The 27,469-nt window shown below is 57.2% G+C and overlaps 4 protein-coding genes across 4 annotated transcripts in view; all 4 read right to left on the reverse strand.

Annotated features, from left to right (window-relative positions):
* Nucleotides 1–4,318, reverse strand: part of BESB_058290 (uncharacterized protein) — a gene marked incomplete at both ends in the record, with an annotated part of 5,239 nt that extends 921 nt beyond the window's left edge. The window contains 7 exons of the mRNA XM_029364243.1: nt 208–484; nt 976–1,110; nt 1,627–1,787; nt 2,146–2,338; nt 2,838–2,963; nt 3,283–3,349; nt 4,101–4,318. Coding sequence (XP_029218951.1) covers nt 208–484; nt 976–1,110; nt 1,627–1,787; nt 2,146–2,338; nt 2,838–2,963; nt 3,283–3,349; nt 4,101–4,318 — 1,177 coding nt within the window. The remainder of the gene's footprint in view (nt 1–207; nt 485–975; nt 1,111–1,626; nt 1,788–2,145; nt 2,339–2,837; nt 2,964–3,282; nt 3,350–4,100) is intronic.
* Nucleotides 4,319–6,992: 2,674 nt separating this feature from the next.
* BESB_058300 (uncharacterized protein) lies at nt 6,993–8,387 on the reverse strand (the record flags this gene model as incomplete). The annotated part of the gene is made up of 1 exon (XM_029364244.1): nt 6,993–8,387. One exon carries the CDS (start codon nt 8,385–8,387, stop codon nt 6,993–6,995), a length of 1,395 nt encoding a protein of 464 aa, XP_029218952.1.
* A 4,898-nt stretch (nt 8,388–13,285) lies between these two features.
* BESB_058310 (calcium dependent protein kinase CDPK7) lies at nt 13,286–18,290 on the reverse strand (the record flags this gene model as incomplete). Its single annotated transcript, XM_029364245.1, has 8 exons — nt 13,286–14,361; nt 14,722–14,917; nt 15,442–15,586; nt 16,021–16,209; nt 16,403–16,515; nt 16,958–17,212; nt 17,423–17,575; nt 17,850–18,290. 8 exons carry the CDS (start codon nt 18,288–18,290, stop codon nt 13,286–13,288), a joined length of 2,568 nt encoding a protein of 855 aa, XP_029218953.1.
* A 125-nt stretch (nt 18,291–18,415) lies between these two features.
* BESB_058320 (calcium dependent protein kinase CDPK7) lies at nt 18,416–23,999 on the reverse strand (the record flags this gene model as incomplete). The annotated part of the gene is made up of 4 exons (XM_029364246.1): nt 18,416–20,279; nt 20,454–20,611; nt 20,968–23,162; nt 23,723–23,999. 4 exons carry the CDS (start codon nt 23,997–23,999, stop codon nt 18,416–18,418), a joined length of 4,494 nt encoding a protein of 1,497 aa, XP_029218954.1.
* Between the last annotated feature and the right edge of the window lie 3,470 nt (nt 24,000–27,469).

The following is a 27,469-nucleotide window of genomic DNA, read 5'->3' on the forward strand; positions in this document are numbered from 1 at the left end:
ACAGCGACACGGGAAATCGGGGGCCGTGATGTCTGACGGCGAGCACGGCCTGAGTAGCTCACAATGCAGTCAGCGCAACCCGGGCGCACCCCGCTGCCATGCGTTGGGTGTTTCAGAGCTTTTTCCTCCCGACAAATAATCACAGGGAAGAATTCGGCATCTCCGTACAAGATGGAGCCGAGCGGGCTCCGCCGTGGTCGCGGTTACCTGTTTCCACGCGACGAGCCTCTGGGTGCACGACGTATACAAACGAGATATCCGGATGATCCATGTCGTCAACAGCCCTGCAAAACTCGTCGAGCTGTCTCAAAGACAGAATACCGCCTCGGCTATGGGGGATCTCCTTGGCCTCTGTTGTGTCGGCTGCCACTCCCAGCTGAACTTCTTCATGATTTCCTTCTTCTCCGCGCACGACCAAACACACGACCCCCGCGCCGGAGTCGGCACAGCTCTGCAGGCGGAGAAGAAGCTCCTCAGAATTCGTCTGCACCAACAAACGTGACACAAGGCGGATGAAAGTACGGGTATGAGGTGCCGTGAAACCGTCTGTCGTGCACGAATCTGCAGACCGTTTGTTCCCTATCTACACAGAGTGCACTTGGTTTTTCACGCGTGGCTGTTGGTCTCATTGAAACCCTACCGTATTCCAAGGAACCTCCGAAAGCCAGAACCTCTCGTTTGAGCTTGTTCGTTTTCGAATGAACGCCTGATGGGATACTCTATCGACGAAGGAACCGTACCCCACGACAAAGCCAAAATAAGCTACGCCGCAGGCGAACAGTATGGCTTCGATATCAAGTGGATATCGAGAATTCCACTGTGGTGAAGGCAGAGCAGTCCCCCATTCCAGCTGCTATTGCAAACAAAAAACCCAGAAGGCGAAGGAAGCAAGCGGACTCCCGAAAAAGAAGGGGAGACTATCCCGCACGCAAGTCTCACGAAACAGAGCCCACGTGGAAGTGCGCCCCTCTGTACCTCTTCCACTTTCGGGTGCAAAGCCGCCACTATGCAGGTATCTGCCGCCGCCTTCGGCGGAGCCACGCCTGTCTTCTTTCGCTTGCTCATGAGTCCCATAATAGTCTCCGTGTGCATCTCGTCGAGCAGTTGCTTCTGTAGTATACACAGCGAGATGGAAACCAGACACATTAAAACAAAGCTTGTCTGCAAGTTTGACGACCTGCGCGCAAGCCGTGTGGCTGACGTGCCTCGCCGCTAGGGTGGATCATGAAGTATGTGTCCGTGGGCGTTTGCCCCGCAACTGCCCTCCTGGCCTGACCTGGCCAAACACGCGCTTCGAGACAAACAGAGGCATCCAGGAAAACTACGTGGAGCGGCGTCAGTCGATGAACGTGACCCATGCACGCATCCTGGGCGCGCGTCACCCCTAACCAGTCCTGAGGCGTTGTACTGGCTGAAAGCGTCGACACATGCTGTTAGTGCAGCAAAACCGGCTGGGCCTGCGAGTATCCTTGACCTCTGTGCCCTACGCCGTCGCAGTACTCTCTGCTCCATAAACGAACAGAGGTGTAGAGACTTCCCCGCAACTCGACCGAGTTGCTCCCCCCCTTCCCCCCCCCCCCGCCCCCCCCCCCCCCGCCGGGTTGAACCAGTTCACCAGCTTCTCACCTTGAGTTTGAATTGAGGCCGGCGTGAGAAGACTGCCACCGCGTGGAGAAGCATCTTGGATGACAATCTTGCATGCTCTCCCTTTGCCAGCACTTCCTCCTCTGCCTTCCTGTTGCATTCCTGCAGCTGTCTCGTGAGAGGCGAGGCGGGAGAGAGCGACTCTAAAGAAACGAAGAACAAAAAGCGACGGTGTGGCACTGGCAGTTTTCCGCCGTACGCCGTTTTAAACAAGCTCAGGCCGCAGGGAAAAACAGTTTCTCGAGCGCAAAATCTGTCACGGAGAAGTCGCAATTGCGCTGCGGGACGCTGCATCACACTACCACCCGGCATAGGGGGGGCGGTGGGAGGGAGGCAGATCAAGAAGCAGCTTTCCTCCAATCGAGCACACTAGGGGGGCATGCGGGTGAGAACTGGCAGCATACTCGGCCTTTCTAACAACGGGAACGACGAGGACAGACGAGGCGGTGCGGTGCCCCGCACACAGAAGGCCTACTGCGCACGCTGGACAGGGGCACTCACCAGAGTCAGTGTTGCCCAGAACCTCCTTGAAGCGAGCATGCTTGGCCTTGTGGATCTGTTCTAGAACGACAAGAATGTTGTCTTCCGTGAGTCCCTCTGGCAACGTTGCTCCTGGGAGCAGCGGAAGCACTCCATCAACCGCGTCTCTATACATAGCCTTCAAACCGTCCAAGTAGAGACCGATGGTGTCATTCTGCAACCCGTCATTGCCGAGGGATATCCACACGCAGCAAGCTGTTTGCACGCGCATGCAGGGATCCTTGTGCATGTTCCATTAGAAACCCCTTCGTGATTCATTCACCTAGCCAACGCGTTCCAGGCGTGCCATAACAACCTATCAAGGGATGGACATGCGCTACAACAGAGTTGACAGGACTGCGAAGTAAGGGGTTTGAGAGCTCGGCAGTGACGGAACAAAAAGCAGTTTAACGCACTCTCCGCGGCCTGGATCTCCCGCGGAGCTACCGTAAGCACAGCATGCCGTGCCCTGAAATGCCAACCCCCACCCCGAGTACACTTTCGAAGCAGCAGTAGCTTTGACGTATGAGAAAGACCGAAGGCATGGATGAATCTCAACTGGAGAGAACGAAACATGACGGGTCGCTGTACCGCCAACTCCAGTCTCCGAGAGCCAGCACAGGGATCAAACACGCCCTTGCGGCCGCGGGAGCGGGAGAGAAACAACTTCGCACCTTTTCTCTATACGCGCCGCATGCGCGTTCGAGAGATTCTTTCGAAAGTCGCCGCCTGGCGAGTACCGCAGACTCTGCAGCGTTAAGCCGCTCTCGGAACATCTGCTGCATAAGCATGGCTTCCACCTGTGAGCACCAAAAAAAGACAGGAGATCAACTTGCTACAAAAGGTGTTCTTCAAAAGTGATCCGCAGGCGAAGGAAGGCGGCCTGTAGACATCTGACGGTATGAGCTGCGGAGTTCGGACAGGCTAAGGGCAGAAGACAGGTGCTCCATCAGCTACAACAACCCGTGTCGTTCCACAGACGCTTCATCTCGAGCGGTATTCGACAGCGCGCGAGGATAGAAAAAAGATGAGAAACCAAAGAACTCCAGAAGGAGGTAATGGCAGCGCTGCGAACTCACCCTGCAGCACCTGTCGGTCAGGCAGCGCCCTGACGCTCACCTGTTCCCGCGGGACGGGCTTTTGGAAACCCTGGTCTTGCATAGCGCTGATTACGCTTCTTGACACCCTATACGGACATTTTCATGCCACGAAAAAAAATGATGGGCTCGCATCAGCTGCGGAGTTCTTAGACCGCAGCAGGGTCCGCACGTGCCAGGTCGCGGCTCACGGGAATATCCTGGAGCGCGTGCAACAACGGTCAGTTTATGGCGTCGCCCCTCCGTCGAAAGCAGATGGCATGCACACTGAAGACGTGAGAGCGCCGAGGATCCTCTCCATGTCAAAGTTCTCCAGCAGTTCATCGTAGCCGATTCCGACAGGCGTGCCCCTCCAAGCGGCGACCGAGGCAGATGGCCTCTCAAAACACCCGGCTGTGCCTCCCGCAGGCCGCGCTCACCACAGGCTTCACACGTAACATGAGTACACCAATATATATGTACACGTATGTATTTATATATATGTATATTTGTATCTAAAAATCCCTAAATCGGTCCAGGAGGTGCCGTTCCACTCGTTGATTTCTGCGTGGCTGCGTCCGTCGCTAGGCAAACTCCAAAAACACACGGAGGTAGTTCAGCAAATAGCACGGTCGCTGTGGCGCATATCTGAAGGTGGCATGCATGGACGACATGCTTTTTCCCGAGGCACTGACACAGAAACCTCGCGGCTTCCCTCCACACCGGCATGCTCAAGGAACGCCCAAAGATGTAGTAGATACACCAGATCAGTGCGGCATGTGCCTCCTGGAGTGTCCTGACGGAACTGTATAACTGCAAACCTGTTCAACTACGCGTTGATTCGGCAGCAAAGAGACTCACTGAGCGAGCTCTGTGAAGACTGCATGGAACTCCTCGCAGATCTCCTTCATAGCGGCCTCGGTTTCTTTCTCAGAGATCTCGCATGAACCCGACTGGCCGCCTGCTTTGGCAGTCCACCCATCCCGACTCGTCAGCCACCACACCGCGGCAGCTGCTGTGGCGACAGTAACTGCAGAGAGCAGCTGTGTGCGTCGCTCCGTTGAAAGTGAGGCTCCCATGTTGACCGTGGTTCCAAAAGAAAACGACTTTGGATATGCTTTCGAGGGCGGACGGCAACAAGGCCGGAAGTATCGCCTCCAGGGGTTCGACCACAGTGACTCCACTTGGCCTTCAGTCCTTGCACAATGATTCCACAATTCTCTCTTGTGACTGCGGAGACGAAACCTGCCTGTATCGAGAATGACAACCCGTCTCCTCCGGTGCTGCGCAAGATGCATCCGTCGCAGATTAGAAATGTCACCTAGCGTTCGCACGCGGCAAAACCTTGCTCATCTACACGCCAAAGCTTGAAGTGTTGAAGGCGACATCACCCGAATACATAAATCGTGGCGTTGGCAAGTCACCGAGGCACTGCAACATCAATCAATCGCGCCTGATTGTACTTGTCTCGCGGTTACTCACCGCATTAAGTCTCTTTAGACATCCCCGTCGTCGACGACCGACGGTTTTCCTGGACACACGGTTCGTGGTAGTCCAGGTGATATCCATATGCCAATAGCACATGAAGACTAAAAGACACAGGGGCTTATTCTTGAAGACTCAGCATAACTATGCTCGAAATACGGGCCATTGGAAGCCACGTGCCAAGAATGCACACTGGTGATTCTTAGAGACAAGCCGCATGTGTTCGAAACACCGTTTCGGGAAGAGTGGGTGTTAATGTGGATTATGCATTTTCCGCTGAAAGTCAGTGCAAATGCATTGAATTTCAAGGCTAGAGGTCATTATGCGGATTACCAGGGTACCATTTCCTAGAGGAGTGTGGGAACTAGCATGCAGTGCGTGGCTGATACTGTCATTCATGAACGGCAGGTTACGTTTTCCTGCCTTGACTCTCTTTCTGTTTTCTAAAAGGGTCCCTGCAATGAACTTGACAGAGTCTGCAGTCATCGTGCGAAATAAATGGTAGAGCAAGCGGTTGTCATGAGGGCTGTTTCGTCTGCCAGGTGCCAAAAGTGTATCCCTAAGAAGCGGAGCAGCACACGGCACGCGGATGAGCGGTTCCGTAGCAGAAGGGTGGAATTGCAAAGGAAGCTTGCGTGCCGGCACAGCTCTCGAAAAGGCAGGTATTTCAACGAGCGTGCAACAAAGCTACAGCCTGTTAGTAACGAGTGCTCAACCCGCATGGACTGCTACATACAGCTAACCATGTTACTCCTTCGTCTTTCTACTGGGGAAACGCTGTCTATAAGCATGCATTTCGTTTTCCCCCATTCCGGAAACCCGTGATAACTCAGAAGCATCCAAGCATTTTAACCAAGTTATCCCTACGCAATTGAGTCATGCCCATAGCATGCCCACCGTCACACGTCCCTTTCAGCGGATCGGCCGGCAGCTAAGATCTCTCATGAAAATGGATAAAGCGACCCGCGACAACAGCTTCACGACAATAGCAAAGAAGCATCTGCCTCCGCCGAAAAAACGCGGCCACGCGCTGTGACAGTGGTGCGCCTGAACTGGGAAGAGCAACCGCGCGGTCACGGCCGCCTGTGGTCTTCCGTAGGAATGATTGCTCGTTGAATGAGTTACGGGGCTTCTGGGGCCTGAAAGTGGGACAGCAGAGTCGCAGCAGAAAGTGGAAACTGCTCGAGTGGCTTAGAGGGAGCCCAGGAACGGAGACGCGCCCGGCACAGACCTCTGTTGATTTAGTTTAAACATAGAACTAATCCAGTCGTAGCATGACCATCCATTTCTCGCATGGGACCAAAATGTGTTTCCTGCAAATTCACGGAGCTCTACTTTTTGAGCACGGGCAACGGGAACTGTTAGTCCTTCGTCGGGCAGGCATCCCGAGCGCGTGACAGCTACACTCGTGCAGGAACAAGTTGCAGGGCTGAAATATGTTTTACACAGCTCCAGGAAACAGTGTTGCCACTGATTCCGTATCGGGAATCGCGGGGTTGTCCCGTTATTTCACCTGAAAGCCCGTGTAAGGCCCGAGGCACGCTACACGCTGAAAAACGGAGCGGTTCAGCAAAATTGTGTCGTTGCTTTGATTGGCGTTTCGATTGTATTTACACAATCAAATTCGTATCATCGGACATTATCTTGACAAACAGTGGTAATAGCCGTGCGAGGCCACTCAACCTCCACGCACAAGACCCAACCTCTGGACTACGCTAGCGTTTATTCAATTTAAAGAAAGAGATTGGCATACGCGTCACAAGACCGGCTTAGCAGACGTAAGTGCGTTGATATTCCCGGCCGCGAGGTCCCAATCCGTCCCAGTGTATTCCCTCTCACCGTGACTAGAGTGCTCGACGGCGCCCGTTCCGAATGGATGTCAGCACTTGCTTCAGCCCTTGCCAAGAGAAAAGGCCATTTCACTGAAAGAACGGCACGAGTATTGCACGGATGTATCAGAAGCGAAGGCCTCTGCAGCTATACACAAGAAATGGTGCAGAGCCTCTTCCCACATGGACGTGATTGCTGCAGGGGCGCAAGGAGCTGCAGTAACGCGAACAAAAAAATGCGTCACAACGCACCTACCTTGTCGCCCCCCTCCCCCCCCCCACCCCCCCCCCCCCCCGCCGCAGCTGGCATATAACACAGCGCCAGCGACTCATACAACTATCAGCAAGATGAGCACAAAGCAAATCAATTTTCCATCCGACTCCGCATAGTTCGTGTCTCGAAAAGTGAGGAGGCAGCTTGCTTAGTTTCAGAACTCCCTCAGTCCAGATCGTCGAAGTCATCAGCGCCAATAGAGCCTAATTCATCAAATAGAGAGGGGAACTCGGGGGACAGCGGAGTGTTACGGGGTGCCGGGGTTGTATCAGCAGGCTTTGCCCCGTCCGCATTTACGTTAACGTCTCCCGAGAATAACAAAAACTCCTCAATCTCTTGTCCCTTTGAGGGACCCTGACTGGATGAAGCTTGAGCGTCAGGGGCTCCAGCGCCCGCAGCCGTCTGCTCTCCGCTCGCTTCCTCCTCTTTGATTTTCCGCAGAAGCTCGTGCCCTGCCGGCGTCACGGCATCACTGCCCAGCTTAGCCTTAACCTCCTCCAACATAATCCTCCAGCTGACTGTGTTTTCCTTTCCCTCGCGAACAGGGCCACCTGTAGGATTCCAGAATTCCCGTGGAATGTGGTGACGTGGAATATAGGCTTCGAGGTCTGCGAGAGATGAGGCAAAAACGAGCTTTTGGCGAGGTACGCCAATAAGCGCCGCGATGAGACCACGAAATGGACTCAAGGCACGAGGCACATTTGTGAGGATAAGAACCTCAATCAGCTTCTCGTATCGGTTGAGGAACTGAGTGAGAACCGGCTTATACTCCAGCACCATCTTCTTGATATCTGTGAGAACTCTCGGGATCCTCCACGGCAACAAATTGCCCAGGTTGAGCATTTTGTGGATGATGGAGGTGTCAACAACTCGAAGGTGCCTCGTGCTGTCGTAGTGCTCCATCAGCCGGTCAAGGACGAGGAACTCGACATCCATCATCATGCGCGCTTCGTCCACAGTACGCAGTTCATCTAGCAGGTCGTAAGCGATGAGGCTTCCTTGCCTTGAAAACCCCTTGAAGAAGAGAGTCATCTGGCCGTGAACGCTCTCAAACAGCCGCAAAGCCGGTAACACGCGCTCCTCCGGTAGGGGTTGGGGGCGTTTCGGCGACCATGACGTCCGTGAAGAAGACGAACTAGATTCACCGGGCGGCTTGCCCTGCTTATTTCTGCCCTCTCCTCCTCCCTGCGACGGGTCGTTCTCGCCACTCGCTTCCTGCGGGCCTTCCGCACCGGCTGCTTCAGCACACGCGAATGCAGGGAACAATGACGTACCTGCGCACCAATCGTCCGGCGAGGCCGACAGGGCAACCGCCACGAAGACAGCCACCCCCCAGAACAGGTAACATGAGCCGGGGGCCTTCCATTGACGAGTCGGTCGCCCAGTGGGCGCAATTTTCAGCTCGCGCGACGGCACTGACTCACAGAGCCACGCTGCCGACGAAAATAAAAAGTGCCGGGGCAACGCCATGGTCTGCAGACTCGAAGAAGCAGTGACGAGCCACGGAAAAACATAGGAAGAAAGTGAGTCTTCCAAAAGAAAGGAACTACCGAGCTCCATTTTTGTTGCCACCTTGCTTTCTGGCTTCCGAGTGCAAAAACCCATCCGCCAGGGATCCCACAACAGAACGCACTGAAACGACTCGCGGAAAATCGCGACGCTGCAGACGGTCTCAATTCCTGCCTCAGCACATCACCGGGATCTGACAAAGCTGTCCAGATGCGTGCGCGATCTGCGCCTCTTTCTCTGTGAGTCACAACCACTAAACGACCCACCACGGAGAAAAAGACTACTAAAACAAGGCGAATATGGAGTTGCTCTGCAGGACGACTACAGACGGGAAACCATCAGATTCCCGCGGCTGCCTGCGGTCTGTTGTCCGCCTCAGTTACTACGTGGTATGTTTCTGCTTCGGTCCTGAATCTCTACGAAGGACAGACCCGCCACCTTTTCCGGGCGGCAAGCCCGAGACATAATTCCTACACGATAAAATTGCACCTCCTATCTAGTTGTGAGCAACATATCAGGAAATAAATGATGCGAGGACAGCACAGCAGAGAGGACAGCGCGTTCACCGAAAAGTTCGGCGGCGCCGAAAAGCGAGCATTGCCTAGACCTTAGTACCCACGGGGCAGCTGCATCGTTCATGCTTTCTTAAACTAACAGAGAGAAGAAGAAACATCGCCGCAGCGTGCCGAAGCGTTGACTCGACGCGGACCTGTACATGAAGCCGGCATCCAAAAGCCTGTTTCTTTCACAGCGCGTCTCGAAGTACCATGGCGAAAGAAAAGAAAACCCGGCATTTACACTGGAAAGGGAAACGAAAAGCAGCAACAACGTTTGAAGAACCACAAAAAAGATCCCTACGGACACCCGCCCTGTCTTCAGAACCGCTCAAGTTCCATCATGGCCACGGAGGACCCCATCGCCCAACATTTGGGAGAGGGGAACAAATCGGTACGCGCGCTGAGAAGATCAACAACGATCGCCCCTCGTCCCGCAGCGGCAGCGACGAACACCCAGCTTGAGGGTAACCTCGTGACAGGCGTCACTACAAGCACTTCCTACATTCTTCGGCACGGCACGTGCCAAACAAAAGTTTCTTACGCGGCCAAGCGTCGTTTCTGCCCCCCAAGGGTACAGACACGTTTGAGGAAGAACTCAGAGACAGTATGGGAAACAATTACAAAGCGCGCGTCCGGCCGACAGCTCCAAGGCATGCCCCGCCCGCAAGCCCTCCACGCGGCTTTTGTTCGAAAAAGGCATGTACGGAGCCTGTCATGCAGCGATGTTGCATACGCTGCAACGGCAGCGCGAACACGTGGACAAACCATTTCATCTGAGTTCCTTCTAGGCCTTAGATCTCTGCTGATTCATTTCCCACTGAGCTTACCCACGCAATAAACCGCGCCGCCTGAGGAGGCCTGGCTGTGGGCGACAGCAGATTCGCCGCGGCTCAGACAGTTCTCGGGTCGCGCCCGCAGTTGCGTTTGTCAGCCGAGAGAAACATGGAAAAAAATGTAGCCCCCCAACCACAACTCAGAGCTGAACCATTGATCTGGCTGGCATGTTTATTCGTACGTGTGCCGCCAGGGAGGAGGCCACGCCCGAGGTCAGCCTCTGTCAACAGACCTGCCGAGCATGTGAACGCTGCAGGTCACTAAGAACCAGTCTACTAGCTCCGGCTACCCGAAGCCAACCCTCGCTCTACAATGGAAGGGCCAAGGCTCTGTGTGTGCTCCCACACACCGCCTTCCGTCCTCGTACACCGTATACACAACGGTCCGCAGAAGAACGCGGACGAGGTCGCTGCATTCCCGTGAGACAGCACATCAGCCGGAATCGCAGACAGAAAAAAGCCGAGACAAACGCGACGGCGCAGTGTCGACGGGTGCTCACCGGCGCAGGTACAAAGTTGCTGTACTGCTGGTGCCGTCCAGTACGCATCCTAGTCGCCCCCTCGACTCTATAGAAATAGCGAATTCCCTTGTCTTGAGCGGTTGATGAATAATTCCCGCGAAAGTTTGTACCGCAAACACCAGTCATCATTTTATGACGGAAGGCCGCTGTGCTGTCGCATCAAGCAGTCCAGAGGAACAGCAAGCACATCGTCATGCTCGTGGGACTGCGTATGATAGAAGCACCAAACACAGTTCTGGATGCGTGAAGTGTGCGCATGCGCTTGGCCTCGCCTTTCGCCGATAGCCTGCTTTTAGATTTCCTCTTCACTACGCCTGCTGCCCTTCATTAATTTGCGAGTACGTAGGTGTGTATATCTCAGGGCTGTGCACACTGCTGCATGTCAAGAAATCCGCGTGCTGCTGGTCGTTCGCGCCGCAGAAATGATAACGTGACTTTAAACTAAACTCGGGCGCTACGTACAATAAGAGGAGGATCGAGGGATGCAGCAATAATAACATGCCGTTCGGCTCTGGTACAAGTTATCGGAAGTCTAGTGCACTGCAGATGTCCTAACGTTGTTGTTAGCCGTGATGACGTGTTCACCTTGTTATCCACTGCCTCCAGCACATTTGCTACCTCTGCGTGATGCACGATAGCAGAATACTGAAACGGTCTGTCACCTCCCGGGGCAGCATTTGCTTGGTCTCGTTGACTATTAAATCTGCTGACACAACTGCACCCGAAAAAAAGGCGGACTTTGTGCACGAAGACTAGTGACGGTACGCTGTATTTCGTGGGTTGGCCCCCCTTGCGACGTCATGACGCCCAGCCGCCTGACCACTTCGTCGCTCCACGTACTTTCAAGGCGCACTATGCGATGCGCCTCCATTTGCCAGTATCCTAAGTCTCTGTGCGAGCGGAGTCCTAAGTATGCAGAGCCCATCATCACGGGGCACGCAGTAACGCCGCCTGAGAGTTGTTCTATCGCGCCCAAAAGGCAAATTCGGCGCCACTGCGCCTGCTGCCAGAAGGCAAAAGGAACGTCAAGTGCCTCAATGGCCGCATCAGAGGGGGACTACACCAGTTCTCTTGTGCGGCGTGGGGGCTGAAGGTTGAGAGTTGCTAGTTCCCCTTTCACAAGTAGCAGTAAAAAAACCCATGATTTAGCTCATACACCGACTGTTATAGGTGCCCCAAAGTGCAGTTCCAAGGGCCTTTGCTGGACGACGACAAAAAGCAGACGTTCAGAACGGACGCACTGAACAAATCGTGGCTTGCGTGTGCTTAAATGCGACAGTGGCGAACTTTCCTTAAAATCTGTCCATATCCCCAGGCATTCCACGCTTAACCTGCAACCGGAGAGCCGCCGTAACTTTTACGTTCACGCACGCGTATGGTGGCCAGAGAACACGTCGTAGACCGCACGGGCAATCTACCCTCGCCCGATGCGCGTTGCACTCTCTCGAGGCGTCCGACGAACTCATCTGCAACCCAACGAAACGTAAGTTTTTCGACGCGTCCCCACGCGGGTAGCTGTACAGAGCGTTGCCGTTGGTGGGACACGACGCCACTACTGGTGGCGTGTGGTGCAAAAATGACGACCAAGAACCGAGAGGAAGAAAAAGGAAAGCAAGGATTATATACAGCGTATTGAGCGACGAAAAAATCTTGAAACGAGCCACGCCTGCACCACCGGAAAGAACGCCACAAAAGCCTTGCCACACAGAAAAAGACTCGAAGCTAGGCACAAGAACGAAACGACAACGAACGACAAGTTTATCATTCAACGAGAAAACAGGCAACATTAAGAGAAGAGGCAGTCCAGTGACGACCCGCGTCCTCCCACTTAACGCGCTCCGTCCCACGATCCCAGCGGGCTGTTCGCTGCGGCTCGCGCCACGCGAAGGCACTTGCCCCCTCCCCCACCTTCAAGCAGAAGACCTCCGAAAGCAGGACAACGGAACTACGGCCCAGAGCGCAAGACAAACAGAAATCTAGCTTAGAAAAAACCACCACAGTGTTCACCTCCACCGTTTTCTCCTTTTTTATGCCTCCTTCCCTCGCTGACTTCTGGCGGAGCGCTGAGATCTGCTTCTCACGCCAGCGTCTCTGTAGCCCTCAAAAAGCAAGGCCTTCGCTTCTTTCCTTGCGATGCTCGCTCTGTGCGTCATCTCCACTTTCTCGCTGCATTTCGCTCTTTAAGCTTTCGCCCGCACGTAAGTCAGACCACTCTTTTGATTGTCTACAGACCACGCTTTCCAACATAAATACCCCGCCGCCCCGCCTGCTCTCAAGTATGCCCCCGACTCTGCAACTTCTGCCGATCCACCCATTAGCTGTAGACACTCAGCTGGAGCGTCCCCGCATGCAATTCCCCCTCTATCCGGAACACCCTCCCGAGCCGCCCTCGTATGAGTCAACAAAAAAAGGTCCGCGACTCTCGTTCACGCCTTCCTCTGCCCTTCTTGAATTCCTCAAACTCTCTTCAAACCCACCGTGGAGGGAAAAGACGTTTTCGGTGGACTACCATGCTGCACGTGCCCGAGCCGCATCCCATAAAAAAACTCGACGAAACCACGAAGCACACCTGCTGCGGTCGTTCTTCAGCGCTTAATGAGTCGTGTACTTCCGCTACTTGAACATTCATGTCGCTCACACGCCTCCTTTCGTTATCATCACCAAAAACGCCGCGCCGCTCTCCCACAGCCCTGCTCCTGCTGACTAACTTCTGCAAAGACGTGGCCTTTCGCGTTCTCCCCCTTTCATTCTTCGCCAACAAACGCCCCACTTCTGGTTCCATCCCAAGCGTGAGCACGCTGCTGTTTCGCAGTCTGCTTCACCACGGCTTCCTGCCTCGGAGGATGCCTCTCGATCCCTGGCGTTGGCTCCCTGTCTCCTTCCAGTTCCTCTTCCTTGTTGCACTCCTCTCCCGCCGAGAGGCGGAAACCAGCTTCTGCACTCGATTTCGACAGGCTTGCGGGGTGTAAGATGCATGCTCGGCTCCGAGACTCATCCGTCGCGACATCCCGCAGGCCCCTCTCCCACAGCGATAAGGACTAGCTCAACGGGCGTTGATGTTCCTCGATGCCAGCCCCAGAGAGCGGCTCCACAGGTCGCGGGAGGGGAGATGCATTCGGGCCGCCAGCAGGCGACGTCTGTGGCATTTCCGCAGGTGTGAGGAAGGCTTCGTCCTGCCGCGTGGCCGTCTTCACTCCGTCCAACGCCGTCCCTGGGGTTCCATACGCGGAGCAAGGAGGGGGCGACATCGCTACGCCAGCTGCAGCAGCGGAAGGCGGTGCGCGGCTGCTCGCAGGAGCCAGTGAAGAACTCCTTGCCGCTGCCGAGCCAGGACTACAGGCGTTGGCCAACGCAGCAGAAGTCTTTCCAGAGGCCAAGCCACCCATCCCACTTTCTTCTTCTGGCACGATAGCGCGCGGCGCCCTAGAAGCGCTTCCAGGCGAATAACCAGACACACGGGCTTCTTCCGTGGAACTGGGTCCCTGTGGCAAGCCCCGCTCTTCCCGTCCCCGCGGCTCCTCCTCAGCCCCTCTCCAAGCCACGAGCGACGCCGCGCTGTCTCCACTTTTCGAAGCAGTCATTTCTGTTTTCCCTGCGTGAACAGAGCGAGGAGGCGCCGATACAGCCGCCGCAGCTGCAGCCATCCCGACGTTCATGGCCATGGCCGCGTCTTCCGCCTCGGCGCGGGCCAGCGGGGGCGCAGCCGCCGGCGCCGCGGTCGCGGAGACTGGAGCTCCAGCGATTCCCGCTGCCGCACCCGGAAGGGTCGCGCCGGGTACCGCGGTCGAGAGGCCGACAGGCGCCATTGGCATAGGATCCGAGACAGGAACAAGGAGAAATGGATGAGCAGAAGGGGGGGCGGGAGCGGATACATGCCTCGCAGACTGCGTAACAGGCAGAGCCTGTGGAGGCGGCACGGACGGCAGAGCTGAGGCTGGTGACTGCGGAACCGGCGGTCGGAGAGCCGGAGGCGATCCCGATGAAGCGGGAGGAGGCAGAGGAGCCTGGAGAGTCTTAACTGCCGCATTCTTCGGAATCGTGAAGGTCGGCGCGTCGGAGCAGGCCGCCAGCGGCGGCTCGTCGACATACCGCCGCGGATGCCGGACTTCGTCCACTGAGCAAGAAACCAGACACCAAGTAGAAACAAGGATTGCGGCAGATCGGGACTGACTCAGATCGCCACCACAGCAGGACACGCGTACACACAAAAGCTTGGAAGCCCTGAGCGGGCGCACGCCAGACAGAGATACCTGGCCGGATCCCAGCCAGCAGACATCGCGCGAAAAGACGGAGGGAGCCGACCAGACCCTTCAAAAAACGGGGCACATGATCCTACGCTGGGATCGCGCGCAGCTGCGGAGCGTGTTACGGACGGCAGCCCCCTCTTTCCTTTAGAGAAGTGGTGGGAACAGATTTGGCTGCATACGCAAAAGGCCTCGAATGGGAGAAGCAAAGCACGCGCGGAGGTCCTTACAATGGCTGATGTAGACTTCAATACTCTTGGAGCCGTCATTCACCACTGCGGTCGGGTTCTTGACCCAGATATGCTGCAGAGCCTCTGCGACAGTGATTCGCCGCCGAGGATCCGGTTGAAGCATGCGCAGAACCAAGTCCTTCGCACTGCTGCTGATTTCTCGCCACACGGGGCCGTCAAATGAGACAGGCGTGTTCTGCCGCACAAGAGACAAGGAAAGCACGCCGCATCCTATTTGAGCTCTACGAAGAGAGGAAGCGACACCCCTCCATCGCCCCCCCCCCCCCCCACCCCCGCGGCCGACCGGAACGACAGCTCTGAAAACATGTTTTCTAAGTGACAGAAATCGATGGCTAGCTGCGTAGAGTTGAAACCATCTTAGCATCCCAAAATGATAACTTCATAATCTCGAGGCTTGCGACAGAACCGTAACACAATGGTCTTTACACAGTCCAGCCCTGTATTAGAGATTCCAGTAGATTCACGTCCTTGTCGTTTATATTTATCTCTTAATGCTTGTCAAGTTCCTTGTATCTAATTAGACACGATACGTATTGTATTGTAGCTTATCTCCGTGTCGTACTATCTCTTGGTACAGTACTAGCTACGATTCGTGACTTTATCCTCTATAGAAGACAACAGCAGAACGAAGCCACACCGCCTGCCTCCCGCGAAGGATCCTAATTCGCCTCCACAACTGCCTCTTTAGATCCTGCGTACCTCGAAAAAGCTCGGGTGCCCGATCGTCTTGCTGATGGGGAAGGGCAAACGCCCGCGAAGAAGGAGATACATGATCACGCCAATCGACCAAACATCCACCTGGTGATTATAGCCTTCCATCGTCAACACTTCCGGCGCGACGTACCTGCAAGCAAGCGGGCAAACCCACGGACTCGCAGTCAACAGCGTGTTCCTCACACTCACAGCCTTGTGCAGATACGTATGCAGATGCATATACATATATATATATATATAGGGTTTAGGGTTTAGGATATATATATATATATATATATGCAAATTAGACAGGTCTATGCCAATGATATACGCGTGCATAATGCTAGAGCCTTTAGGTTTTAAGCAGCGCCTAAATAGCGAATATGAGCTGTCAAGCGCGGCGACGCGCGACTCCCCGCGCCGGTCTACCTCGCGTCTACGCTGACAAAGGCTGCAGGACTCGGCCCTGTCAAAACAACGGCCTCCCGAGACCCCAGCCAGACGCGTGTCGCCGAAGAAGTCCTGGTGTAAGCCATACAGCCCCGCGCTCCGAAATACATAAGAGCGACGCGCGCAGGAACTTACGCGAGCGTGCCGCAGGGCTGGTGGAGGACCTCGTTAGGTGCACACAGCGTCGAGAGGCCAAAGTCAGTGAGTTTGATCGTGGCGTTGGGAGTCCGATCCGTCAGCAAAATGTTTTCCGGCTTGAGGTCTCGATGCACGATGCCACACTTGTGCAGGTAGTACACGGTGCTCAGCAGCTGGCTGATGATGCTGAGAAAAAGCGGAGGGGAACCATGAAAAACCGATGCGCCGCGCTCCAGTCCCGAACGCATAACGCCCAATCATCACGCGAAAGAGGCAATCCCTTCCCCAACCGCTGTAGACAAACGCCATCTCCCACACATGCCCCCATGCGAATCGGGACGCACAGAATGCCGTGACGGAAGACGCCCAGAGCACCTACCGGTTGACGTGAAGCTCGGGGAGACGATGATTCTGCTGAATGAGGTCGAAGAGCTCGCCCCCTCTGACGAGTTCCATGACAATGTACAAGGTCTCCTTGGTGTCGAGCAGCTCCTGTTACGCCACAGAGAGGAAATCCGAACCAGCAGACCGCCGTGAGCCACTTCCCTGATCTACGCCCTTTTTGCTGCTCCAAGACTCTCTCTACAACTTGTGTCGAGACCGACAGCACACACAGCAAAAAAAGCCAACGCGCAGGCGTCTGCCTGGGCGCTCCGGTCTGACTGGCGATCTTCTCCCACTGGGTCGAGGCCGGCACCACAACCGAGCCCAGGAACAAAAGAAGAAGCATACAAACACTAAAAGAGAAATAATATGCGGACGCGCCTTGCTGCCGGCACACCAGACGCATACGCACGTGGCTGCCTTGCAACTCTGCCGTAAACGGGGGCGTCACTTGGCGGCCGAACTGTTTGTAGACGAGTGTTTTTCACTCTGAAATCCGGTACATGATGGCTCTGAACTGTTTGTTTCTAGGTGCCGAGGATTCTCCTACCTTCATATATATGACGTTGGGGTGATTGAGGAGCCGCAGGATGGCCATCTCGCTTCTGAGAAGCTCGCGCTCGTGCCCGTTGATCTTTCCTTTGTCGATGACTTTGATCGCGTACAGCTCGTTCGTCTCGCGGTGGATTCCTTTGTACACAATCGAAAACTTGCCGTGCCCCAGCTGCTCGCCCACTTGATAAAGCTGCTCCAGCGCCTGCTGCTTGGTGGCCACGCGGAGCGCGTCGACCCACTCTTTTTGTTCCTGCAGCGAGCGGAGACCAAACGGCAGCTTCGGATGCGCCTCCACAACAAAACTCGCCTAACAAACACCTGAGACCTAACCTAAACCCTGAAGGCTCTCCATCCCGTCTTCTCCCCGGTGTTTCGGCCGCGGCCGCCTCGCGCAGAACCCCGAGCCTCTCCCTTGCCCCGCCCCTCCACGTCCCCGTGACCCTACCCGAGGGAGCCTCACCTTGGCAGAGTTCGCAAAGAGAAGCCGCTTGCTCACGGTCTCTCCCTTCGGATGCACGATGGCAAAGCCGTACTGCCGGCCACCCAGCTGCTCAGAGAGCAGCTCGACGTAGCAGCCCTCAAGGAACATGAAGCCCCGCGGCTTGGCGTCGCCCTGAAAACAGGGGGAAGGGAGACGGCAGTCGCGCTCGGCCCACTTCCCTCTGGCGAGCGTACACGAGAAACGACCGTGTCCCCATTCTCTCCAGCTCACACATTTGAGTATGCAGGTGAACTGATTCACACGTGTGCACGGATCCTCGCACCGGTGCCTACCCCATATCTCACGCTGGGGACACGTCTCCGGCAGCTGTCTAACTTTGAAACACGTGACGCGAAAATCAGCTCAGAGAACCTGGATTTCGTCTTCTGTGGTCTCCTGTCCTCACCTTGCGGCGGTAGTAGTAGAGCATGTTGTCCACGAGGACGTAGTAGCGCGCTTGCCACTGGTGCAGATGCTTTCCCTTCTTGTACAGAACGCCGTCGATCGCCGCCTCACTGTTGCCTTTGAGCATTTCGGCGCACTTGCTGAGTTCCCATGTGCAGTGCCAGCACCGCGTGAAAATACGCCGGTTGCCTCCTACGCAAATCCCCGTTTCTCTTCCGTCGTCGTCCCCACATCCCCCCGCGGGGCGGCTGCCTCCAGAAGGGCCCCCGCCCGCGGCTCGGTCGGCAGAGGTCGCGCTCGCAGCGTCTGCAGACGCCGCTGTGGCTGCGCCGCTTGCAGGAGCGGAAGGCTTCTGGCCTGCGGCCGCCGCCTCGTGGAACGAAGGTCCGCCCAGTCCGCCGCACCGCCGGCACTCCATGACGACGCGGCCCTCATACAGCATGAGCTGCGGATATCGACTGTGGCAGTAGGGGCACAGGAGGAGAGGGTTGCAGCAATTAGGGCAACTGTACAAGTCTCTTGAAGAGTGCACGGCGAGTTTATCGTCATTCGAGGCCGACAGGGCTGTCAAATCCGGTTCTGCTTGGGAATCTTGCCTCGCACGCCCGGAGACGCCGTCCGCAATCTTGGGATCCTCCGCCGCCCCCCCCCCCCGCCGCCGTCTCTTCCAGCTGCAGCTTGAGAGGGCGACGAGGACAGGACCGCGGGCGGCGCGCCTCCCACGGGGCCAGATCCGGCGGCCCCATATCTCGCGCTGCCGCTAGACGCGGCACTCTTGTTGGCGGACTGAGACGACGGGCTCGGAAGCTGGGCACTGTGCAGCGACTGATGCGATGAACGAATGAAGTCAACCAACTCCTTGCTCACGATATCCACAGCCAGCTGAGGGGACATTCGTGAATCCTCCCAGTCACAGTACCCCGCCATTCTCCCGTACGCACCCCCTGCGCTCGCCTCCCTAGCCTCCAAAGTTGGCGCAGCCGCTTCTGCTGGCGCACACGCTCCAACTGAAGCTGAATCCGCCGACGAGCCCTCAACTGCCGTCGCCGCCGCTGTGCGCGTCGCGGCACTCGTGCCCGCAGGAACCCCCCCCGCCGCCCGCGTCTCCTCCACGGCGGCCGCGGCGGCTGCAGCGGCAGCTGCACCTACAGCCGCAGCGGCAGCCGCGCCAGCGACGGGTCCTGCTGCGGCGCGAATGACACCGCCTGCCGCCGCCCCCGCAGCCGCTCCTGCGGCAGCGGGATCGACTGCCGCGGTTGTGACTTGAAATGTCGCCGCCGGCGCCGTCCCCGCCTCCGATGACGAACTGACAGCAGCTGCAACACTGCCCGTCCCTGGAGCCCCTGGAACCGGTGCCCCTCCTGCGAACCCGGCTGTGGAGTTCAGTTTCGCAGAAGGCGCAGCCACCGCGGAAGGAGGCGCCCCGTCTGCCGGCGCCGTCGCAGAGGAGACTGGAGCCGCACACGCCGCCGCAAGCTGCTCCCGTTGCTGCTCGGATCCCGTAGCAACGCCTGCGACCGAGACAACGGAGACGTTGACTTGAACTTGCTGTTGACTGGGTTCGGCGAGCGCCGCAGCATCTCGAGCCGCGGGCGCCCGCACCTGCGTGGCAGCGGCAGTCGCCAACACCGTCACAGCAGGACCAGCAGAAACAGAAATCGCAGTATCCGCTGGCACGCCAGCGGGGGGCTGACTCGCCGCGCCGGCTGGCGCCCCTAAGGCGCTTGTGGAGACGCTCGACGCGGGCAAATTCGGACGAGAAGCCGATAAAGACTCTACCGACGGGGCTGGCGCCCCAGCATCGGCAGGCGGTGCGAGACCCCCCACCCCAGCAGGAGCCGGCGCCGCGATCGGCATCGACGGGCTCGCGGCCGGTGAAGCCCCGGGCGCCCCCGATGACGGCAGAGACATGCCGTCCGCCCCGACTGCGCCAGTGTGGGACCCAGGAGCGCATGTGGGGCGACCCACGCCCGTCGCCGACGCAAGTGTCGCGGCGGGCGTCCCCGAGGTCGCGGTCGTCGGACCGGAGGGACTGCTCACGGCTGGCGCGCAAGGGCCTTGCGCTTGCTGCGAGGATGAAGGCCGAGCCGGCGCTTGAGACCGGAGAAGATTGGAGCCCAGGTCAAGAGGAGGACGACGGGGGGACGTGTGAGCGGGGTTGGTGAAGAGGTGTTTCACTTTCTGGAAGTGCTGCATGTTGACAATCATATCGCCGCTCGGCAGAGAACCGAACCCCAGTCCCCCGAAGCGAGACGAAGAGGGCGAGCCCGCTCTGCTTAGCCCTGCACGGGAAGAAAAAGAAGCTGAGGACGCCCGCGAAGACAACAGCGTGCTCCGCCGAAGACGCCTTCCCGTCCCTCCTTCGCGATTCGCCTGACTGATGTGACGAGATCCTAGCGAAATGCCCTGCAGACCCGCGGCGACTAGACGGCTGCGAAAATAGGCCACGCACAGAAAAAACCACGGCGGACTGAGCTGAAACGCGGCGAAACCAAGAGACGCACCAACGCGTTTTTTGTACGGAACAAAAATGTACCCGTATTCCGGCGTGGGCGGCAACGCCGCAAACAGGTTTCTGACTCGGAAACCGACGAACACGACGCACCTGGACCGGTTCGGGACGCTTGTACTGCGGTAGAGGGCGTTGCCCTGCAGCCCCCAGACCTCCTCGTGAAGGCACTCGGTGAACATGGACAAAATTCCCTCGTTGCGCTCCAGCCATGTCTTGAACTCCGGAAAGCTCAACTTCCCGTGTTCAAAAAACTGCAGGCCACACAATCACGCACAAAGGGAGGCATGTCGGCGCGCCAGATTTGTGGAAGGTCGCTGTGCAGAACAATTGACACCTAATTCCTCCTCTCCGATCCACGACGACGCGCTGGCCGCGAGTGGAAAGGGAGACTGAACTTGCAATGCAGCCGGGCCACGGACAGAACTTACTTCCGTCTCGTTACGACGGGTATCTCCTTATGTTTCCTACTCTTCAACATCTGCACAATGTGCCGCAAGGGCCCCCGCCTCGCTCGACGCCGTGTTTCGCCCCCTAGCTTCTCCCTGGCTCGCGTGCCGTTCGCCCCCACCACTCCCCTTCCTGCCCCGAGCCGGCGCTGTGCCCGTACCTCGCATTCCTCTATGATTTTGTCAACGATGCCTTCGACATCCAAGACATCCTTGTGATCGTCTTCCTCGGCTTTCTCCTCCTTGATGAGACTCTGCGCCACCGGGGACGGATTCTTCTTCGCTTGCTCCTGGCGAGTCTTGTCTTTCTCTGCTTGCAAAAGCATGGCGCTCTTTGTCGGCGCCTTCGGCGGCGGGGCAACCTGCTGCTGCTGCACCTCGAGCAGTCCCGCTGCGGCCGCCCCGTGAAGATCTACTGCGCCCTCTTCCAGCGCCCCTGCAGCCCCGGCTGACGCGCCAGAGAGTCCTTTCGACGCGGCGTCTCGGCCCGCCTCGGGCGCGGCCCCCGCGACGCCGTCGCTGTCCCGTCTCACTCCTGCATCTGTCTCTTCGGATCGCGGGGACGCAGCGTGAACCACGACGGGAGGGATGGCTGGCGGTGCGGGCGAGAGGGCCGCAGGGGCAGGAGCCGCCGAGGCCGGCGCCGGCGCGGGAATAATCTGAGGGACGGCGGCCGCAGCCGCGGCGGGCCGCGCCGTCGCTGCATGCCCGCTGCCCAGGGGACTGACAACGCCCTGCGAGTAGGCCACAGAAGCTTCAGAAGACTGTCTCGAAGGAAGGACTGAAACCGCGCGGCTGCTGTTGGCCGCCCCTGAGCCTCCGGAACCTGGCTGTGCCGGCGCTCCCAACCCGGTTGACTCCCGGGCGGGCGTTGCCTCTGACGCGCCAGCTGGAGAGGAGCTCTGCGACCCCGAAAAAGTCCTCTTCAACGCGTTAGTGAGGCGACTTGCTGTCTTGGTGATGCCTCCCTTTGCTTGTTGAGAGATCGAACTCCCGCGTGGTGTCTTGTCACTGGAGGGCGCCATGCCGCCTGGGGTCGCGGGGGGCTGGGCAGCCGCGACGGCGCTCTTCACCGCGGACGAGTCTCCTGCGACAATCCCCTTCGCGGCCGCCACGCCGCCGTCGCCGCTAGACGCCGCTGCACTGTCTCCTTCGTCCCCGGACGCCGCGCGCACGTTGGGCGGCGCCGCTTTGAGGAGAGGAAGGGCTGCAGAGCCCGGACCGGCCCCTCCCGGTCGATGCACCGGCGGCGGCACGAAACTCGGCGACGCGTCCGCGGGGGACGGCGCAGAAGCGAGAGAGTCCGTTGAAGGGCGACTCGACAACACGGGAAGGCGCGAACTGCTGACAGCTCCGGGGACAGGCGCTGCGCCTCCTCCTCCTGAAGGACTCGCTGCGCTGGCATGCGCGCTTAAAAGTTGGTGGTTCGCGTCGTTCCCTCCTCCGCTCCTGGGACTGGGACACGCGGCTGGGGCGCCAGTGGCGGGTGCGACCGCGGTCGAAGGGGGGACGGCGCCCGAGGAGGAGGTCCCGCAGGCCCGCCGAGGCGGCGAAGGGTTCCGCGACGCTTGGTCAGAAGGCGAGAAGCACGCAAACACGTCGGACATGGAGGAGCTGTAGGAGGAGCCTCCACTGCTATCTTCGTCGAAGCTCCTTCCCTCCCCCTCTTCGCTGTCTGAGGCCTCCTGCTCGAGCCGCGCCAGCAGGGGATGCGGTTCGTACGGCTTCAAGTTTTCTCTGCGACTCCCCTCGCTTCCTTTGGCTGCGGCGGGGCCCAAGGCCAGGCCCCCTGACGCGCCGCCCGCCGCGTGGTGCTGCGAAGGAACAAAATCTGAGACGCCGACGAGAGCGGCCTCGGGAGGAGGCAGCGGGGGTTGAGAGGCCGTGGACGGCAGGTTTGTAGTCGAGGAGTCAAGGAAGTCAGTATCTTCTTCGTCCTCATCTTCCCCGATGGTGAGCGATGAGCTAAAGCTGACTGTGCCCCCTCGTTCTCCCGGCAAGTTGCGCTGGCGAACGGCGCCGTCCCCCCCAAGTCTGCCTTGACCTGGCGCTGGGACGAAAAAATTCCGCTCGCCTCCGTCTCTGCTGTCTGCGTGCGGGTCGACCCCGCCGTACCCCTCGGGTTCGCCGCCGTGGCTCCCTTCTCCCCCATGCGCTTGTCGAGCCTTTCGGATGCTCATGTACCGCCCCAGATTCGGCAAATTCGAAAGCATGGCCACGAGTTCACTCTTCTGAATGTATCCGTCAGAATTCAAGTCAAACACTTGGAACAACACATACATCCGGTCGCTCTTCGTGCCGCGGCAGCACACGGCAATGCCAATCAAAAACTCCTCGTAGTCCACACTCCCTGCGCCTGAGATGACAGGCAAGACAGAAATGACGCACGAGTCATTGCCAAAAAAAGGTGTCGCCGCGCCGCCGGCACAACCATAGATCGATGGGGCACGTAGGCACACGTGCCTCGCGAGGACGCGACGACGCACAGCCGCGGCCTACCAGAAAAGACAACGAAAGATAACACGACTCCAGAACCCAGCAGCGACTCGAATCCACACACCACACTCCCGCACAGAAATGATGACCGGAGTTTTTTCTCAGCGCCCTCCTTTCTCCCCTGGTAAGCCATGCGTGGCGACGCACACAAGTCCGAGGACCCCAGCAGCTGGAATAACCTCCATCCCATCTGCATCTAACATCCCTGACTATCTACCGCGCCCCCTCTCTGCACATGCGTTTGCGCATTCCAAGCTTGTCTGCGCTCAGACTACGACCCCCCTCAGCGGATGTGCACACGTCTGCCTCAGCCTGTGCTTCCCGGCCTCCAGTGCGTCACCGAGGAGACACAACCGACCTACAGGTGACCGAAAATATGTGCGCCTGCAGATTCTGCGCAGGATTCATGACAACGCGTACCCTTGAAGTCGAATTTTTGAAAGAGGCGTTCTCCCCATAAGCCTGGCAGCGGGAAATACTGGAGGAAGGTTTCTTTGTCAATCCCCGGTCCGGGGCTCCGCGCCGAAAGAGCCTTGTAGACTTTCTTCAGGACTTCCACTTCGTCACTGTCAAATTTCTTCAGGTACTGCTTCAGGCACTCCTTCGAGAGCTGCGTCGAAAGCGCCAAGTTATTCGCCGAACTGGAGAAGCCGGCGCCCGTGCCCGACCCCATGCGATTCGACTGCGCGCTCCCCATGTTGACTGCACAGCTCGTCGAGACAAAGAACTGCCAGCGCGACGACGCGCCACCACGCGAAAAAATAAGCTCGGAGAAAACGCACTTCAAACAAATGCAAACTACGAACGAGAAAACCAACTCAAACGAGACACATGAGGAGATGAAAGACGCAGCCCAGAGTAGGCTTTGCGCAGCGACCGGGATGCAGGGAAAGGAACACGCACTCGATACGATGACAAGGACGAATCAAACTGCGCTCGGCGCAAAGGAGAGCTGCACACGACGACGAATAACGCTTCGAGAGAACTATATGCCAGCAGCCCACCGTTTACGGTTTAGCACCCCAGGGCCTCGGCTCTCCAGAGGGAAAACAAGAGGAATTTTCGAAAAAGGGAGTACAACGAGGAAAGAACGTAACAGGAGAGAATACGAGGGGAGACGGAGGGGAGAGGAAAGCGATACAGACGCTGTCATAGTGCCCTTGGAGAAGGAAAAACGAGACGGGGGCGGGAGCTTTGCGACGCTGTAGCCATGAAGCCTGTCGAGGCTGGAGGACAACAAAAAAACCTCAGCGATGCTAGACGAATCCTCCTGGTCCAAAAAGACGACATGTTGGAGGGCAAAGGAGTGAAAATGTGTTCGCCCTCCACCGTCGAGTCTCGGAGCCACACACACAAAACAGACCCCTCAGGCGCCGCAGCAGTTTGGGGGGGCGATGGGTAGCCCACGCGCAGAACAATCCGAACGACTGTAGCTGCGCAGAAGACGAAGTATAACAGAGAGGGATCGATAGATATAAACAGAGAGAAACCGGCGGAAAACCCCGCTGAAGGCGAAGGCTGCAATCCTGCTTCTGGTCCGACCCTTATCTCGCCAGCTACGAAGGCGTAGTCCGGCGGAATGCAGAAGAGCTAGACCAGCCAAACCGAAAGCCACCCAAGGCGCCCCCCAAGACTAAATAGGAGCACGTGATGAAAGATCAATAAAACCGACATCATCCACATCGAGCGACGGAGAACTCCGTCACGGTTGCGCAAGGGAGGGGACCAGCGCCGAGCTGCCACGTTAATAAGACGACGGAACAGTAAGGTGTAAACCACGAAATAAGCTCGAGTAACGCCGTTACGAAAAGAGCGCAGTTACTGAAGTGGGAAAAAAGCTAAAAACATCGTCAACGGAAGCGGCAGGCTCTCCCCGATGCGCCTGCGCCAACGAAGGATCACCGACTTAGGCCGTACGTCTCGGGCTCCCAAGATAGAAACGAGTTCCTGAGACGGAGTCAGCCACCGCAAGAAAAGCGGTGAAACAAACACAGAAACAGAAGACCGTAAACCAGAGGATACTGAGACAATTTTTCGACAGAACTACGAAAAGAAAGGTTGTGGCTCTCAAACGCAAGCGCTTCCCTCCCGTGCTTTTGTACGCTTCCACACAGCCTGGGAGTCCTTTGTGCTTGCATGTGCTACCCGCGGGAAAATCGGCACATTGAACGCCGTCTGGGGTTCGAGGAAGCCCTCTGCTCGGCCTCTAAAAACTCAAAAAAGGAAAAAGGGATGGAGACGGCAAAACCGCGTCGAAACAGAAGAGGGGAGTAGACTACCAGGCCGCCTTACGTCGCGACAAGTAGCACGTCTCTCGTCCGATACAGACACCGGTCCGATACGTTCTGCATACCTCAGTGGCGCGTCCGCACAGACAGTTGCAGCCAGTTAGTGAGTCCCCATATACGAGCAGCTTTTCGGATTTATCCCATTCACTTTGATGTCCAGATGGCTATCACGGAGAGACGTTCTTTTTACCTTTGATGCTTTGTCTTGCAGTGTCCACTTCTTTTAGGATCCAACGAGAAATCTTATAGACGGAATGAAATACGGCATGCGGAACATATATGGCAAGAGAACCGCCTTTCGTAGACACCTGTCTACGAAAGGCGGTTCAGGAGAGGCTTACCGCGCTCGGCCGACGAGAGCCAGCAGCTGACACAGACGGCTTTTGAGCCACCTCTCTTTACTCTCGCCGCTGCGTGCTTTCTTTCGTTCATTAGCGAGTCCATACTCGTGGCGCCCAATAATCGTCCACGACAGCGTCGCGCGAGACCACGTACTGCACACATGCTGCTCAGCATCCAGCTAGTACGTTGGTGTGACAGAGCGTGAGCGATGAACCGGCAAAGACAATGGAAAGGGGGTTTCCCATATGGCGGCATTCATTGTACTCATGCGGGCCTTACATGCAAAACACGTTTGGCTGGCCCGGTCATCCCCTTGGCGTACAGCCCCGTCCGGCACCCATGCAATCGCTTTTACCACGGCGGTCGCAAGTGGAAAAACAGGCTGGCTGCTTGGAGGACTCGAATAACAGAGTGTAGGGGTCCTCTGCTGCCAAATAGATTTCATGGGAAACCTAAAATCTGCACGTTTGATTGACATTTAGCCGCTTATATACAGTTATCCGAGATACATATCTATCTATCGCAGGGTCGGTCTAGTGTCCTGTTATACTATATAGATTACATGGCCTCTGGTACTTTGAGATCATGCTAACAGCGAGAAGTGATCGATCGACCACGGATTCGTGGATTCTCACTACGCAACAGCTTTCCACGCCAACGACGCCGGAAGCACACCGCGTAACGCAGGTCAGGCCAGAGGGTAAGGAAGGAAGTTGGAAATGACATGGCATCAAGAGAGATGACGCAACAGAGTGAAGTCAGAGTCACGGCAACAGACAGGATGAACATGCTGTTCCTTCGCCTCTAGCTGTCAAGGACCCAGTTCCACATGCACCCGGCCCCGGCCGTGGTTTGGACACGGCAATAGCGGGGGGATGTAAAATGCCGATCAGCTCATCGCGAACTACGCAGCGGAAGTTTCTCCTTGGGGAAGAGACGTGGTTGTAAGGAGTGATGCCATGCATATGAGTCGCTCTGAACACCTTACATCCTTATACAGGCAAACAGTAATGTGGAGTGCCATTCAAGCACGCACGGCCAGATGAAAGAAGAAGCTGACTGATCGCCCTACTTACCGTTTCAAGCACTCTGATTGCATCGCAGCATTCGCCAGTGGTGGGCGGTTCGTGTTCATCTACCGCCGCCATTATACAGAGTAGGTCTCGCTTCGAAGTCCGCCCGCCGCATCGTCGCTCCGAGCGCGTGTGGCCCGAATGCCTCACTAGACCTTTTCCGCGCCTGTATGGTCTGTAGCGAAGGTCGAAACCCAAGCAATTACGAACTTCGCTTGCACTTCGTTGGCTGTCAAACGACGTCACCCAATAGCGTGTGAGCTCTATGTTTTGGGTTAGTATCGGGGGCAGATGCTGGCCGCCCTGTTTTTGCTATAGGTGGCTGTTACGCGCTGCTGCACTCGAATTCTCGGCGCCTTTGCGTCCGTGGTTTTCGTTTCGCCTCCGCGGTGCCGACAGCACAGTGCCGCGCCCACAGGTGCGACCAGCGGCTCTGGTGAGGAACTTGTTCAGCCCCTCCAGAA

This window comes from Besnoitia besnoiti, chromosome V (genome assembly GCF_002563875.1).
Source record: "Besnoitia besnoiti strain Bb-Ger1 chromosome V, whole genome shotgun sequence".
Lineage (NCBI taxonomy): Eukaryota > Apicomplexa > Conoidasida > Eucoccidiorida > Sarcocystidae > Besnoitia > Besnoitia besnoiti.